This window comes from Patella vulgata, chromosome 8 (genome assembly GCF_932274485.2).
Source record: "Patella vulgata chromosome 8, xgPatVulg1.2, whole genome shotgun sequence".
Lineage (NCBI taxonomy): Eukaryota > Metazoa > Mollusca > Gastropoda > Patellidae > Patella > Patella vulgata.
Genome location: NC_065886.2, coordinates 49,613,428 through 49,627,214, shown reverse-complemented (window position 1 = coordinate 49,627,214; position 13,787 = coordinate 49,613,428). Strand labels below are relative to the sequence as shown.

The 13,787-nt window shown below is 33.6% G+C and overlaps 1 protein-coding gene across 1 annotated transcript; it reads right to left on the bottom strand.

The window, feature by feature from the left end:
• Positions 1-1,990: 1,990 nt before the first annotated feature.
• LOC126829520 (membrane-associated progesterone receptor component 1) lies at positions 1,991-11,424 on the bottom strand. The gene is made up of 3 exons (XM_050559448.2): positions 11,072-11,424; positions 5,846-6,001; positions 1,991-4,862 (listed from the first exon to the last, which is right to left on the bottom strand). Exons 1-3 carry the CDS (start codon positions 11,391-11,393, stop codon positions 4,747-4,749), a joined length of 594 nt encoding a protein of 197 aa, XP_050415405.1. The 5' UTR covers positions 11,394-11,424; the 3' UTR covers positions 1,991-4,746.
• Positions 11,425-13,787: the final 2,363 nt, after the last annotated feature.

Genomic DNA, 13,787 nt, shown 5'->3' with positions numbered 1-13,787 from the left:
TAATTGAGGTAGAATGTTCAAACTTGGTGTAGCCGTTCATTAGGTGAATGCCTTGATAGAGTTCGATGATGAACATTGTTTGCTTATGGTAAACAGAGATAAGCAATCTGATTGGTTGATGCTTTGGGACATGATAACTTTAATTCTAATTAAGTGAGAGTGATGACTGCATAATCGTGATTCTATCAGATAGAGAATGATGAAACTTAGTGTATAGTTTGATTGCTCGATACTTTTGAAAAAAATAAATGTGCGATTAATTAATATGTCATCTATTTATTTTGGGATTTCAGCGGGGGACATCAGCCTCACTGTTGGCTTGTTTAGCTTGTTTTCTGTCCATCTCTTGCATAATGTGGGCGTATCTTGCATGGCAACTGCTTGTTTCTCCTGGAAATTAAATTCTAAAACAAATTTAAATGGTGTAAATGGGTACATAATATAGTATGGGAAGGCATAAAATGAGTAAAAGTCACAAATTCTGCTTGGACCAGTTTGTATTATAACATCTAATGTAGACAACGCAAGTGTCTTGGCTGTACCCGACCTTAAAGGGCTGGTGTGTTGTGGTGTTATATAGTGTTTGTCTCATTTATCAGTTTAACACATATCTGCTTCAAGTTTTGCCATTGACATTGCATTGATTGCCATTAGTCTTACATTCACCACGTTCAGTTTGATACAAGAGATTAGCCTCTGTGTAGGTGAATTGTGCACTAAATTATAGGAGAGGAAAAAAAAAAACGAACTTGAATATAGTTTAATTCATTCAGTTTCCCAATGTGACCCTTTAATGGAAACCGATGAGGTTTTACAGATTTTATATGAGACTGAGAGGATATAGCTTTGTTTTTCCAGTGGATAAAACATTTTAGATGTCATAATTATATGCATTAATATATTTTCCGGAGAATGTCTCATTTACATCCCCGGTTGTACGTGACAAGGAGTAGGATCGCCTGTCCAACCTCGTGGGTTTTCTCCGGGTCCTCCGGTTTCCTCCCACTGCTAAAGACCCCTACGCGCAAGCGAATTATTGAAATAAAAATTAAACCATGTTAGTCCCGAAATGACCTGGTTTGTGTCGAGTGGACGTTAAACCCCATTTCTCTCTCTCTCTCATTTACATGAATCTTTCCTTTTAAGTCTGTGTATCAATTTAAAAGTCAATCATCCATAAGACTTTTCAAAGTGATCAAGGGTCATAACTCTGGTAGCAGTAATCAGAAATTGATTAGAACTAAAAGGCTTCTCTGTTTCACAGCCTTAAACACTGTGTAAACATCTGAATTCCATTGGATGATAACTTCGGTCTAAAGAGCATCCACAAGATTTTTCAAAGAGATCATGGGCTATAAATCTGGTATTAATTATTGGAAATTGATGAAAATTATCAGTCTTCCTGGCCTTACATATTATAGATAATAGGATATTTACTTTAGCCTCTAGAGTGACTACAAGCAATTGTGCTTGTGGACAGACTGACGGACACTCGGACAATAGTAAGTATACGGCCATATTTCATTGTGAGTCTATACAAAGTTAGAAATATTTGATCTTTTGATTAATCAACAGGGATAACAATTTGTCTTGTATTATTTATATAAAATGAAATAAAATTGAGTTTAACGTCCTACTGCTCTGCTCCAAACTGGGTATACGACATACAGTGTGCTATGAGGGAAATTTTGCCCGGACAGTGGCACTACGGCCTACTCTTATATCGAATTCCAACTGTGCTCTGCTCCAAACTGGGTATACGACATACAGTGTGCTATGAGGGAAATTTTGCCCGGACAATGGCACTACGGCCTACTCTTATATCGAATTCCAACTGTCAAGGGATCTTTTACGTGCACGCCAATGTGTACATGGGGCCTCAGTTTTTTGTATCATCCGAATGACTAGACAGCTGTCCTTGTCAGGCCCACCTTCATGCATCACTGACAAGGGAAAACCAGGCTGGATATTTATATAAAGTTATAACCAGTTTACATTTGATAGTTTTTATTTCAACAAATTATTTAATTACAGTAAACCTAATCAACTTACAGTATGAAATATCCATACACATATCTATGAACTATTACCACCCTAAGATTTTCTTTATATACATTACACTCCTTTATTCATATCATAAATGAACATAATCCATAAAGGGACATTACATCCATACCGAAAAACAATTTTAATGAAAAGAATGTAACTTGTACTATCCCTATGTAATACTTATAAAAATATGGAAGATTCCTTTTTAAAAGTATAGTGAACACATTCAGGCTCGTTTATAAATCCCCCATCAGAAGGTTTAAAGGGGAACAGTTGCAGATTATTTATATTATCTATTTAAATAGTTTTAAAATACAGATGTGACCTCATCCTTTGATGTTGGCGTACCATTATTTCAAATAATGGTATGGGCAATGTGCCAAGAGTACATTATTTATACTAGTTGAAATATTGGACAAGTGTGACAAATTTCATTGAAATGCATGTTCTGGATAGTGTCTGTATTTTAAGCTGTTTAATGGTCTTGTGCAAGACATTGCGTAATATATAGATATCAACTACACTTAACCATCCAGTACAATCATATTGGCATTAACAAATTAACATGCCAGGGGAACTGTCAGTCGCTGTAACAAGATGGTTACAGGTTAACACACAAACAGAAAGACTATTAAAGCCAGTTTGGTTATTTATAGTGACTGACTGCTTCATTCATCACATCGGTCAGTGTGTTAATTAAAACTGTTTCTACATCAAATTGTACATTCTTAAAACTATTGTTATATTAGATTATGAATAAAAAAATAATAACACTGCAATGTCTGAAGTTTTCCTTTAAACATATTCTAACTAGAACTTAACCACATTTAAAAGCTGAAACATAATTGCTCATTCATTCTCATGACCTTGTAAACAATATAAAGTTTAAAACCATCGAGTTAAGTTTTCAACATAATAATGAATGGATGCTAGATAAGCAGAAGATAGTGATGATAACATATGACCATGTGTGTGCTTGAATAAACACTGAGGTTTAAACATTTCCATAAAACACTTTTATGAAGATTGGTCAATAAAACAAAACAGTATTACAAAACTTACAGAAGATACACTTGTTTAATTTGGTCAAAGAGGGCGTGTCATTTTGACCATATTTTCTTTAAATTATAATTTGTCCAACAAGACAGTTAAGTGGATAGTTCAACAATATTAACCACATGTACAATATAAGGTCATAACAATATAAATTTATATCCATATTCTCAGACTATTCTACAGGTGCAAAACAAAATATAAAGGTGCACACATTATAATAACATTGTATTCATGTTACAGATATAATTTTACGGTGAATGTTAAACATGTAATATGACTATGATGATTATCATAATATGGTTAAAATCACATGTTTTTTTCAATTTGAATTTCTGACAAGTTTAACCCTGTATCATGTTTTCACGTGTGTAGTCTAAAACAGTCAATGAAAACAACTCTCTTTCAATCATGCCAAGTGATCATATTTGGACCTATTTCTTAACTTATTGAAGTCTTGTACATAACAGTCGGTGGTATATGTCCTGAACATATCTAAAATTTATGTTGTGTACAAAATAAAATAAGAAGCGTAAAGATGAAATCAAATAAAGAAATAATTTTCATTAGATTTGGAGGATGTTGCTGATCAAGATTAAATGAGATTATGTGTAAAATGTAAGATAAATCTGCCAATATATTATTGCCGAGATACACATATTTTAGTTATTTTTAACTTTTATTGTTACATTTCAGTTCCTTTGTAAAAGTGAGCATACCTCTTTAAATTAATGCAAAAATAAAATAGATGAATATAAAATTCTGCAAGTAAGATTTTTTTAAATTGTTGTTATAAACACCATATTAAATATTGGTATCATTAACCACATCATTGCGTCAATAGTCATACAACTTAATATAAAAACATAAATATTCATAATAATACATTATAGAAAGTCTTTATTAATTAAATAATCATGTCACATCCTATCAAATAACTTTTACTCAAATTACAAAGTATTCATATGTATTCATATTACAATTAAATTTAAACTATTAAAATATTCTAGTAATTTAATTAGTCAAGATTTAAATCAAATCATGCTTTCTATGGTTTTTGAACATATTTTGTGTAACTGTAGAGGTTTGACAAATATTATGATGTCTGAGAAATACAGAGAGAAAGTTAGTTTTGGTCTTAAGTTTTCAGGTTGGTTCTTAGATATGAATTCCAACAAGTAACTGTACTATAAATAAAAAACATCTAAACGTACCGTTTTCTTAGCATTTCTTAAAAATTCTTGAACTACATCCATAAGTTAATCGTTAACTTTTGAACCCAGACACAAAGTCAAGATTAGATAAAGATAAAGATATTACTATACATTAAAATAAATATATACTGAGATACCTAGTATATAGTGTACATATAATACAGTGTATCTCATTCAAACATACTTCTAAGGTATCTAGCATTTAAAAACTATATCAACATTTTACATGTTTGTTTTATTATTAGATCTACTTTAAATTCATTAGGAAGAGAGATTGAACTCTGCTTTACCCTTCAAAGAAATTAATTGTTAATTTAACGATTCGATACAAAATATAATTCCTCTTGTCATACATTTACAGCATTACAATGTACAGGAATAAAAAGATACAGTTAGGCAAATCACAGTTTGCTATATTGGATGGAACTACTCAGTTCGATTTCTTTTCGCTATCTTTTTTTTCTTCACTCTGTTCATCTTCTGTATCAGTATATTCTGTTGCTTGTTCTCCAGGTTGTAATAATTTTCCGATATATACATATTTTTCTAAAACATAAATTACTGTTATTAGTTGGCATTAAAATAAACTAATTATGTTGTGCATAAAGCAGGGAATGCCTACAGAACATCTGATACCACTTGTCTCTGGACTCAGCTGTGAGATAGATGTCCTATGACAGGTCCAGGTAGTAAATACTTTGTACCCAACTTCATATTCACCAAATTTAATTCAAGCTGGGATCAATAATTTGTAGCATTAATCAGAAATTAAACAAGTGTTCGTCCTAACGATTCTAATAGTTTTGAAAAATAAATCTAAAAAAGTTTACTAGATTTCAGTGACAGGGGCATTTATTTTGTTAAAATTTCTTATGTGACTCTGAATTTGAATAGGGTTCCTTATTGGGATTCTTCCACCTTACAAAACTTGTGGGCCGACGGGGAAACAGAAATGAAATAGGGTTCGGCACCAATCAAAACTAATGAAGATAGGCAGCTGTCTAGTCTTCATCTAATTTCAACTTTCAAGGGTATTTTTCCGTCTACATGGGACTTCAGTTTTTCATCCTATACAAATGACTAGACACTTTTCCTTGGCAGGCCTTTCACCCCGCACCACTGACCAGGCCCTTCACGCCGCACCACTGACAAGGCCCTTCATCCTGCACCACTGACAAGGCCCTTCATCCTGCACCACTGACAAGGGGAAACCAGGATTATCTTTCTTGTTCATCACAGTAAGAGAACCCACTCATTAACTTATCATGGCTCCATTGAAAGATAGATACGAGTAGCAACTATACATAACAGTGGTCCAGTGAGCCAGTGTCATACTCTTGGATTCACCGTGGCTACACTGAAAGACAGACTAGACTTGTAGAGTAGCAACAAAAGTTTATATACAATGTGTACTTCTATTTGCCAAGTTCAACTGGTTCTATCATGGACCTTATAACTATACGGTCCATGATTCTATCAGGCTGAAATCTTTGTTTAAAGTTGTACAGATTATAAACTATAAACATTACCTGTGAACTGCATTTCCCATTCACGTACACTATCCATCTGCATACTATTCAAATCACTCAGATCATCGTATTCATCTCGAAGGGAATCTTCTCCTAATGAAAAAGTAGCTAAAGCCCTGGAAGCATCATGACCAGAAAATAAACCATAAGGACCACCTATATATAAAAATATAAACATCAAAACAATAACACAAATTTATGTGACACAGGACTAGAAATTCGTAGACATCTCAGAATCTAATTAGCACAAAGATTCTCATAGTCATATTCATGCTCAAATTATTTATGGTTAAAAAAAAATAACATTTAAACTGTAAAGCTGCCACCTCAATTATTTAGTTTGTTGTGTGGAAAATGCTTAACAAACCATGCTTCTGTCTAAAGCTCTAGGATGTTTTTATGAAGAATTATATGTAAGCTTACAGTTCAGTTTACAGCTGTAAAGGTAGGCCTCAATAACTTTCTATAAGTTTGACATAGTGGATGGATGCTATATCATTGCCCACAGTAATGTATTAGTTTAATAGTTACATGGAAATTAAGAACCATACTACACCGGCCTAACCCTATCTGGCAGCTGTCAATCAATCTGTAATCATGAATATGTAAAGCAACCGTGGGGGCAATCTTCTCACTATTTTTGTGGGCGAAAATATAGCATCTACAGACATTGTGAAGCGGCCTCGTTCATCAGGTCACTCATTTCACAAGGGAAAATAACGTTTGAGGTGCTTTTCTGAATACACATAAGGTATATATTTGAATGCCACTCTTATTGCAAGGCGCATCTCATACTCCTCGCAGTGTTTTGTTTGATTATACCTTATCCCACTAAACACTGCTTTAACGAAAGCAAATTTCTGTTCCAAATTATGACTGATCAATGGTCCGATTAACAACCAATAGCTAACTGTGTTACAAAAGCATTACGCTTAAAACAGAGCTCCAAATATGTTTACATAACTTTACATCATGACTGACGATTTTATTATGCCAAATTAACCAGTGCATAGCAGAATATTGCAGAAATACTAATTGCGTGACAAACAAGGCTATCAAATCGAAAACAATATAAACAATGTTGTTTGGAGACGAACATAGTTTTACCATTTTCAATACCTTAAATCACTGTCCATAGTTTTTGGGAACACCCAGATTAAACTGAAGGACTGTCAATGTTGCTGTTCTTGGGATAGATTTGATTGAATGGGAAGAATAGACAAACTCCCTCAAAAGTTCAAGTATCAGAAGCCAATCCAACAATGGCCAGAGAGGGATTTCTCGGACCATTGCTTCAGAGTTTGTAATACAGACTTTAAATCATTTCTAAAATTATATATTAGGCTTAGATGACTTTACCATGTTTTCGTTTACAGTATAACATGTTTAATAAATCAGTAAGATTAATTAAGTAAGTATCATTAGTTATTGTATTCATTAGTCGTGGCATATTGCTGATAAATACGTATATATAGTTCAACAACCTGCTTCTCTAATTGGAAATTAATTACAATCATTATCATTAACAAGTTTACAATGCTATTTCTACTTCCCTGATAAAACTCCATATTATTTATGTAAATTCTATATTTTAAAAGAAAACCATAAAAATATACACATACATCTGCGTACACGATCAATCAAACATTAGGAAAACTCTTCCGACTAGACTTAATCTTTTTTTTATGGTACATAACACGTATTGTTTTTGTAAGAGGTTTTTTTTATTATTATTTTGTTAGAGTTATTTTTTTAATTCAGCCAAAACTGTCCATGGTGCAAACCTTCTGCCAACGTAGGTATTGTTGGCCACCGTGGAACTATTTATTAAATATAAATTGCGTCATTTTTGACAAATAAGAAGTGATTTACGGACGGGACAAAATATAATCTCAGACTGCCCATATCTTGATTATTTATCAACAGATCTTCGTCGGGTTTTCATTTTTGGATTCTTTGGACAAATCCCATGGGAGCTCTGACTGACAGCTTTTTTAAAATTAATCAGAAGTTCACTCAATTAGTTTTAACATCAAAGATTTGCGAAAGTTTTCTTCAGCATATTTTTGACATTCAAGATGTTAGTATTTTCAACCGTTTGGCTGCCATATTGGATTTTAAAAAGAACCTTCAAATCAATATTCAGCCGCAATTTCGATTCCAATAACTTTTTTTTGGTTTTGAACCTACTTCAAATGGCAAAAATTATTAGGGAGCTGTTTTTTGAATTTCGATTTTGTTTACTTTCAGTTTCACTTTGAATTTTTTTTTTAATTTTGACCTTCTATCTGGTGCCCTAGCCGTTCAATGACCCCTTGACCTTTGCATATATAATGACTCTGACGTCTACGAACGACTAATATCAAAAAGTTTGGTCTAGAAATATAACTTTCGGTTTTATTAAGAGTTCAAAATGACAGGTTTTTCCACTTTACTAGGTATTGGATGTTATTATACTTAATAATTCATGACCGTAATTTGATTGTTGACCTAACAAGACGTGACCTGACGCAGTTCTAGTTTTTTTTGTTATTTTTTACTTTGAGGTTTAAAAATTATTCACCGATCCCACACAATTATTGTTTTATTGTTTCTGATATTGAAGAGGAATTTTGACAAAAATACACAATTTTATACTAATTATAATTTTAGGTCGACAACCTCAACAACCAACATGTAGTAGTGTATGTAGTGTAAAGTAGGGTAGCATCCAGCACTATAGCAGACGATATAACAACTTCGCATATACGGTCCAGTCGACCGTTAAATGTGAATAGGATAAATCTTTTGTGTTAATTGTCCTGTAAACAATTAATAGACAACATCTGTTTGGTTATAAAATGTGAGGAAATAGAGCAATGAAGTATATAATAGAGCACACATGCTGTTCCGTGAAGGAATTTAAGACAATATTGGAGAATTTTAACCAAATTAATAATCACATAAATATCAACTTCAGGTATTGGTATTAAACCTTTCACCTATGGAAATAGTTTTCTGTTCCATTTTAAACAAGCAATTGGTACGGGAGTATTTTCACTCAATAACATACATATAATGGGTATTAGTTTCTGTGACGTGAGCAATAAAAAGCAAGTCAATGTGCATGACCGAAAATGGCATCAAAAGGGAAACTCGTAAAAGCTCTTATATAGACTTGCTTTCAAACAGCTAATCAAATGATTGCTGAATTTGCTTATTTTGATACACTTTTTGTTGAAAGTGATAATACATGTACAGGGCTGTCGGTAATTTTTCACAGTTGATTAGCAGCACTGCTAATCAAAAAGTCCAATTTTGCCAAATTTGATTAGCAAATTTAAAAGTTGATTAGCAGTTTTTCAGTTTGAACATAAAACACCTAAATAACAAGATATTACTTTAGTTCATAACAAATATGATTAGATTCCATTCTTACTATTCTTAGATTTTTTTAGCACTGCCACAAGTACTTGTGACAGTTTGTGAATGTGATGTAGACATTTAGTTAGGTCTTATGTCTAAAGCCAATTCTTAACAGTGACTTCCGAAGCCCCAATCATTTTAATTGTTATTTTTTGTTACGTTAGAAATCTTCGTTAGAAAACAATTTCGTCTGCTTTTTATCGTGTATTGCTACTTTTGTTAAATCGGGCGCACTTCGATTAACTAGACACACGCGATATTTTACGGGAATTTTTACTTTGATTTATCATTTTACAATACGTTAACAGATATTTATTTTTTTATATTTTATTTACAATACGTGGGGGATACACTGGATTTATTTCTTTCAAAATGAATATGATATAATTACTTGATGTCTCGCAACGTGAGTGGTACTACCCGATTCCCTATTTCCGGTTTAATAGTCCTTATTCATAGAGTTATGTCCCTGTATTATATAGTACCGTATAATGAATTGTGTCTGGGTAGTTCGAGTAGAAAATGTCACTCGGAGAATTCAGTTTTGTTTATAAAATTTTATTCAACATTTTATACACGTTGAAAGTGTTGAAAAAGCCTTCTAGTCTTCAAATGCGGATTATCCTTGTGTCAATATCCAAAATGACAGGCATATTAATGATTCGCAGTTACTGCGAATCAAAAACTTTAGAGTTTAATTTTTGATTAGCAACGGACAAAATATGTATCGCAAATTGCGCTGCGATACTGGTTGTTGGCAGCCCTGTACATGTACCTTTTTAAGAGTCCCATATTATAACCCCCTCTCTAAACTCACTTTTTTTACTGCCACTGGGTTAGCTTTAGTTCAGCTCTGAACGTAAGTCTAGTTACACACGCTCTGTACATTCAGGAACAGGCCTATTGATTCCTTGTCAAGAATTTTTGAGTCGCGAGTAAATTTTACTGTAGAACTTAATACTGAGCTGTGACTTATAGCTTATTCTTCCACAAAACTTGAAATTGAATTGTCTTAAAAGTACCGCAAACTGTTGCATGCTGTAACCCCTTTAAATACGAAATGATCTCTCCCGAAGAGTGACGTAATCAGCTTCCATTTTGTCAAAAGTTTGTGGGAATTTAATTTTTTAAGAGAGAACTTTTTTATTCCTTGGGATATTAAATTGTGCAATGGATTTTATTTAACGGGAGGTGATTTCAAACATACAGGTAAGTTTATAATAACCAAAGTAAGGTAGTTTGTTCATAATCGAAGAAATCCGTTTAAAATTTATGATTGATTGTAAATTATTGTAATTTGGCTAGGCAAAGCAATAAATGACTGAAGATTCTCAACTTTTCAAAGATTTCAATTTTTTTCTCCCAGGCTTACCTAAATTTCGTTTCATCTTATATGGATAAATTTGTGCGTTACCCTTTCAAATCAATGAAGTCTGCCAAGTCGGTTAGAAGACGGGGACGTATTTTTTAACAGCGTGTTGTGTCTCTCATACTGGTTCTAGCGAGGTAAGCAAGGTCTTATTTTCTCACTAAGATGTTCATTTATATTGTTCAGGCGTTCACAGGAACTGACACGCGAGACGCGACCGTTTAGCAGTAAAAAGTTGCCCAGTAAAATTGACTGGGAAGAGATTAGATTTTCAACAAGGATTCAATAGAACAGTTCCTGAACGTACAGGGCGAGTGTAATTGTAATGAGACCTACCTTCAGACCAGAGCTGAACTAGGAAATGCTAGGTTAGCCTGACCTGCGAAGCTTAGATAAATGTTGGTGTACAAATATGCTTACAATAATTATTATAAACAAAAAAAAAATTATACCTGGACCGTAAAATCTTTTGCCTTTCGTTACATCAAAAACTTTCCCATTAACTGCTATTAAAATACGCCCATCCTTTCTTCTACCGTCGTATTCCCTTAGCTGTTCAAGAGTAAAGTCCTGTTTTTTCAAAGGTGGAAGCTCTGGTTCTTTGGGTGCAGGTGTGCCGGTATTTCTTCTGCCAGCAATAATCTTATACAATAAAAAGCCACAGACACCCAATAAAGCAATGTTCAAGGGACTACCTAACAATTCTGAGAAAATACCCATTAAAAAGCCAGTGTTTGCTTCGTTCGTACTGTCTTGTTGTGTTTCGTCCGCCATTTTCTAAAAGTATACTTGATTCAGTGATAATTTGTGAAAACTGGCACGCCAATAATAATAATAACAATTGCAGACGACTAGACCGTGAACGTCACTAGCTAATCAAGTAAAGGGTCGTTTCGCTAAACAAAAGTATATATATTTCTATGGCGTTGACACTATTTCTGTCCTTGATGTAGATCTACAGAGAATTGATTTTGAATTTAAAGAAAAGATAGCAAGTTCTGGGACCTGCACGACCTGGAGTTATTTGCAAATACGGGTGTAGGCTATATTAAAATACCTTTTACTCGGCTTGGCGTGTTAGCACAAAAACCGTTCTAATCCGCATTACGATATCCATGCGATTTGCTTTTACGTGACATCTTGAAATACACAAACGGTATATTTTTTTGTCTTTTTAACGACCTCTTACATAATTCTTATATATATATTATATACTATTTATTGTATGTTCTATAATGTCATCTATTCTGTATACGACCTGAAATGGGCGTTGTGATACAATAAAATCTTATCTTATTATATCATACTTCGGGGAAAATAGTTATTGGCTTTATATTGGGAGAGTTGAAATAATCTGGACTGGAAATTATTATTTATAATATTATGCAAATGTTCAAATCCTTCAATACACCTCTATTTCTCAAAGATTATGACACACATTTCACGAATTTTCCTCATTTCATATTTATGGACCGTTCGTCCTACAGGAAACCCTTTTTCGCGAAATGTCTCTTTAATATCATCCGACACAATGTATGCTGTGCCTTATAATTCCTCTGCTATTATATGACAAGCTGTTACATGACCCTCGGCTTATTTGCAAGTCAATTCAGCCTCAAAGGAATTATCAGCACACCCGTCGTTCAAATTGATTTTTAAAATTTATTTGGATTATTTGTTCAAAGAAAACTGCATGTGCAATGATGATCATCGACTTTAAAATAATTATTTCATCTAGTGAATAGAAGACATGTCTTTGAATGGCATTTAAAATATACGCCTTCTCTTATTATTAGCACATGATATTTTTTCGATTCGTTGTTAATTTTACGGTAGTTCCAATTTTTACAGCAGAATAAAAATAAATACGCTGGGAACAAAGGTTAGTGCTAAATGATAAGGCCAGCTCAATTTTTCGTCATAGGTGATAGGTCACGCGATGTAAACAGGACTGGCGCTAGTCCTAACCCTAAGCGTAACCCTAGACCTAGCCCCCAATGCTTACCCTAACCTTAACTTACAATCTGGCTAACAATCATGCGTGCCCTAACCTTTTTTACATCTCAGCTACAGTGACAAAAATTGAGCAGGCCTTAACAAATAGATTTGGCCGGGAATGAGGGAATTCCGATCATTATCGCTATTTTTTCGGTGTTCGCCATTCGGCGTTTTAGAAGAATCAGAGACACCGGATTTCCAAGCAAGTTTGGAGTTGTAACCAAGGGACATAATTCGTGTATTGCACGAAATCTCTTCTTTGGAAATTGCATTTTGAGGGACATTTTTGAAACTAAAACGTTACGATTTTAAATAAAAAATAATAATTGGCACAAAGAACAAGGTATTATTAAATATAGATAGAAATTATTATCATATGAGTTGAAATAATTGTGGAATTTCGTGGTTTTGGCTAAAACGTGTAACCGAATAATAGATACATTAATAATAATAATAATAATATATTCTTATATAGCGCATTGCAATATACAAATAATATCTCAACGCGCTTTACAATGTTGTGGGTAGAAGTTGAAGTAAATTATTTCAACATTACTAAACATTTAGAATGGATTGTAATATTCTTTAAACAAGAATGTTTTTAACGACGATTTAAAGGAGTCATATTTTTCAATATTTCTAACTGTAACAGGTAATTTATTCCAAGCCTTTGGTGCACTCTGCATAAATGCTCTATCCCCATATGTTTTGTTGGACTTCAATGTTGGCAAATTGAGTCCGATAGCTTCTGATGATCTTGTTAAACGTTTCGGTGTTTGTATGCAGATAAGTTCTTTTAAATACACAGGTGTGCAAAAGGATCGAAAATTAATTTAAAGGTTAAACATACAATTTTAAAGCGACATCTTTGTACAATGGGAAGCCAATGAAGGTCTCGAAGAATGGGGTTGATATGTTCACAGAAATCTAACCTAGAGGTCACGAAAGCATGAACCAATTTCTCAGCAGTAGACTGATCCAATAGTTTTCGAATTCTCCCTATTCGCCATAAGCCAAACGAGGCAGCACTGCACATACTGGAAACTTGTGATGCCATCATTCTATCTGTATCAAACATCACTCCTAGGTCACGCATGCATGGAGTCTGAGGGGCTGATCTCTGTAGCCGTACATCTGTAGTGCTGACTCGCGTATCCGCAATCTTGTACT

Excerpts from the sequence above, each read along its gene's own strand:
- LOC126829520 (XM_050559448.2), bottom strand. The coding sequence starts at position 11,393 with ATGGCGGACGAAACACAACAAGACAGTACGAACGAAGCAAACACTGGC. Across the intron at positions 6,002-11,071 it reads CAAAAGATTTTACGGTCCAG|GTGGTCCTTATGGTTTATTT; the intron begins GTATAATTTTTT and ends TTTTATATATAG. Across the intron at positions 4,863-5,845 it reads ATGGGAAATGCAGTTCACAG|AAAAATATGTATATATCGGA; the intron begins GTAATGTTTATA and ends TTTATGTTTTAG.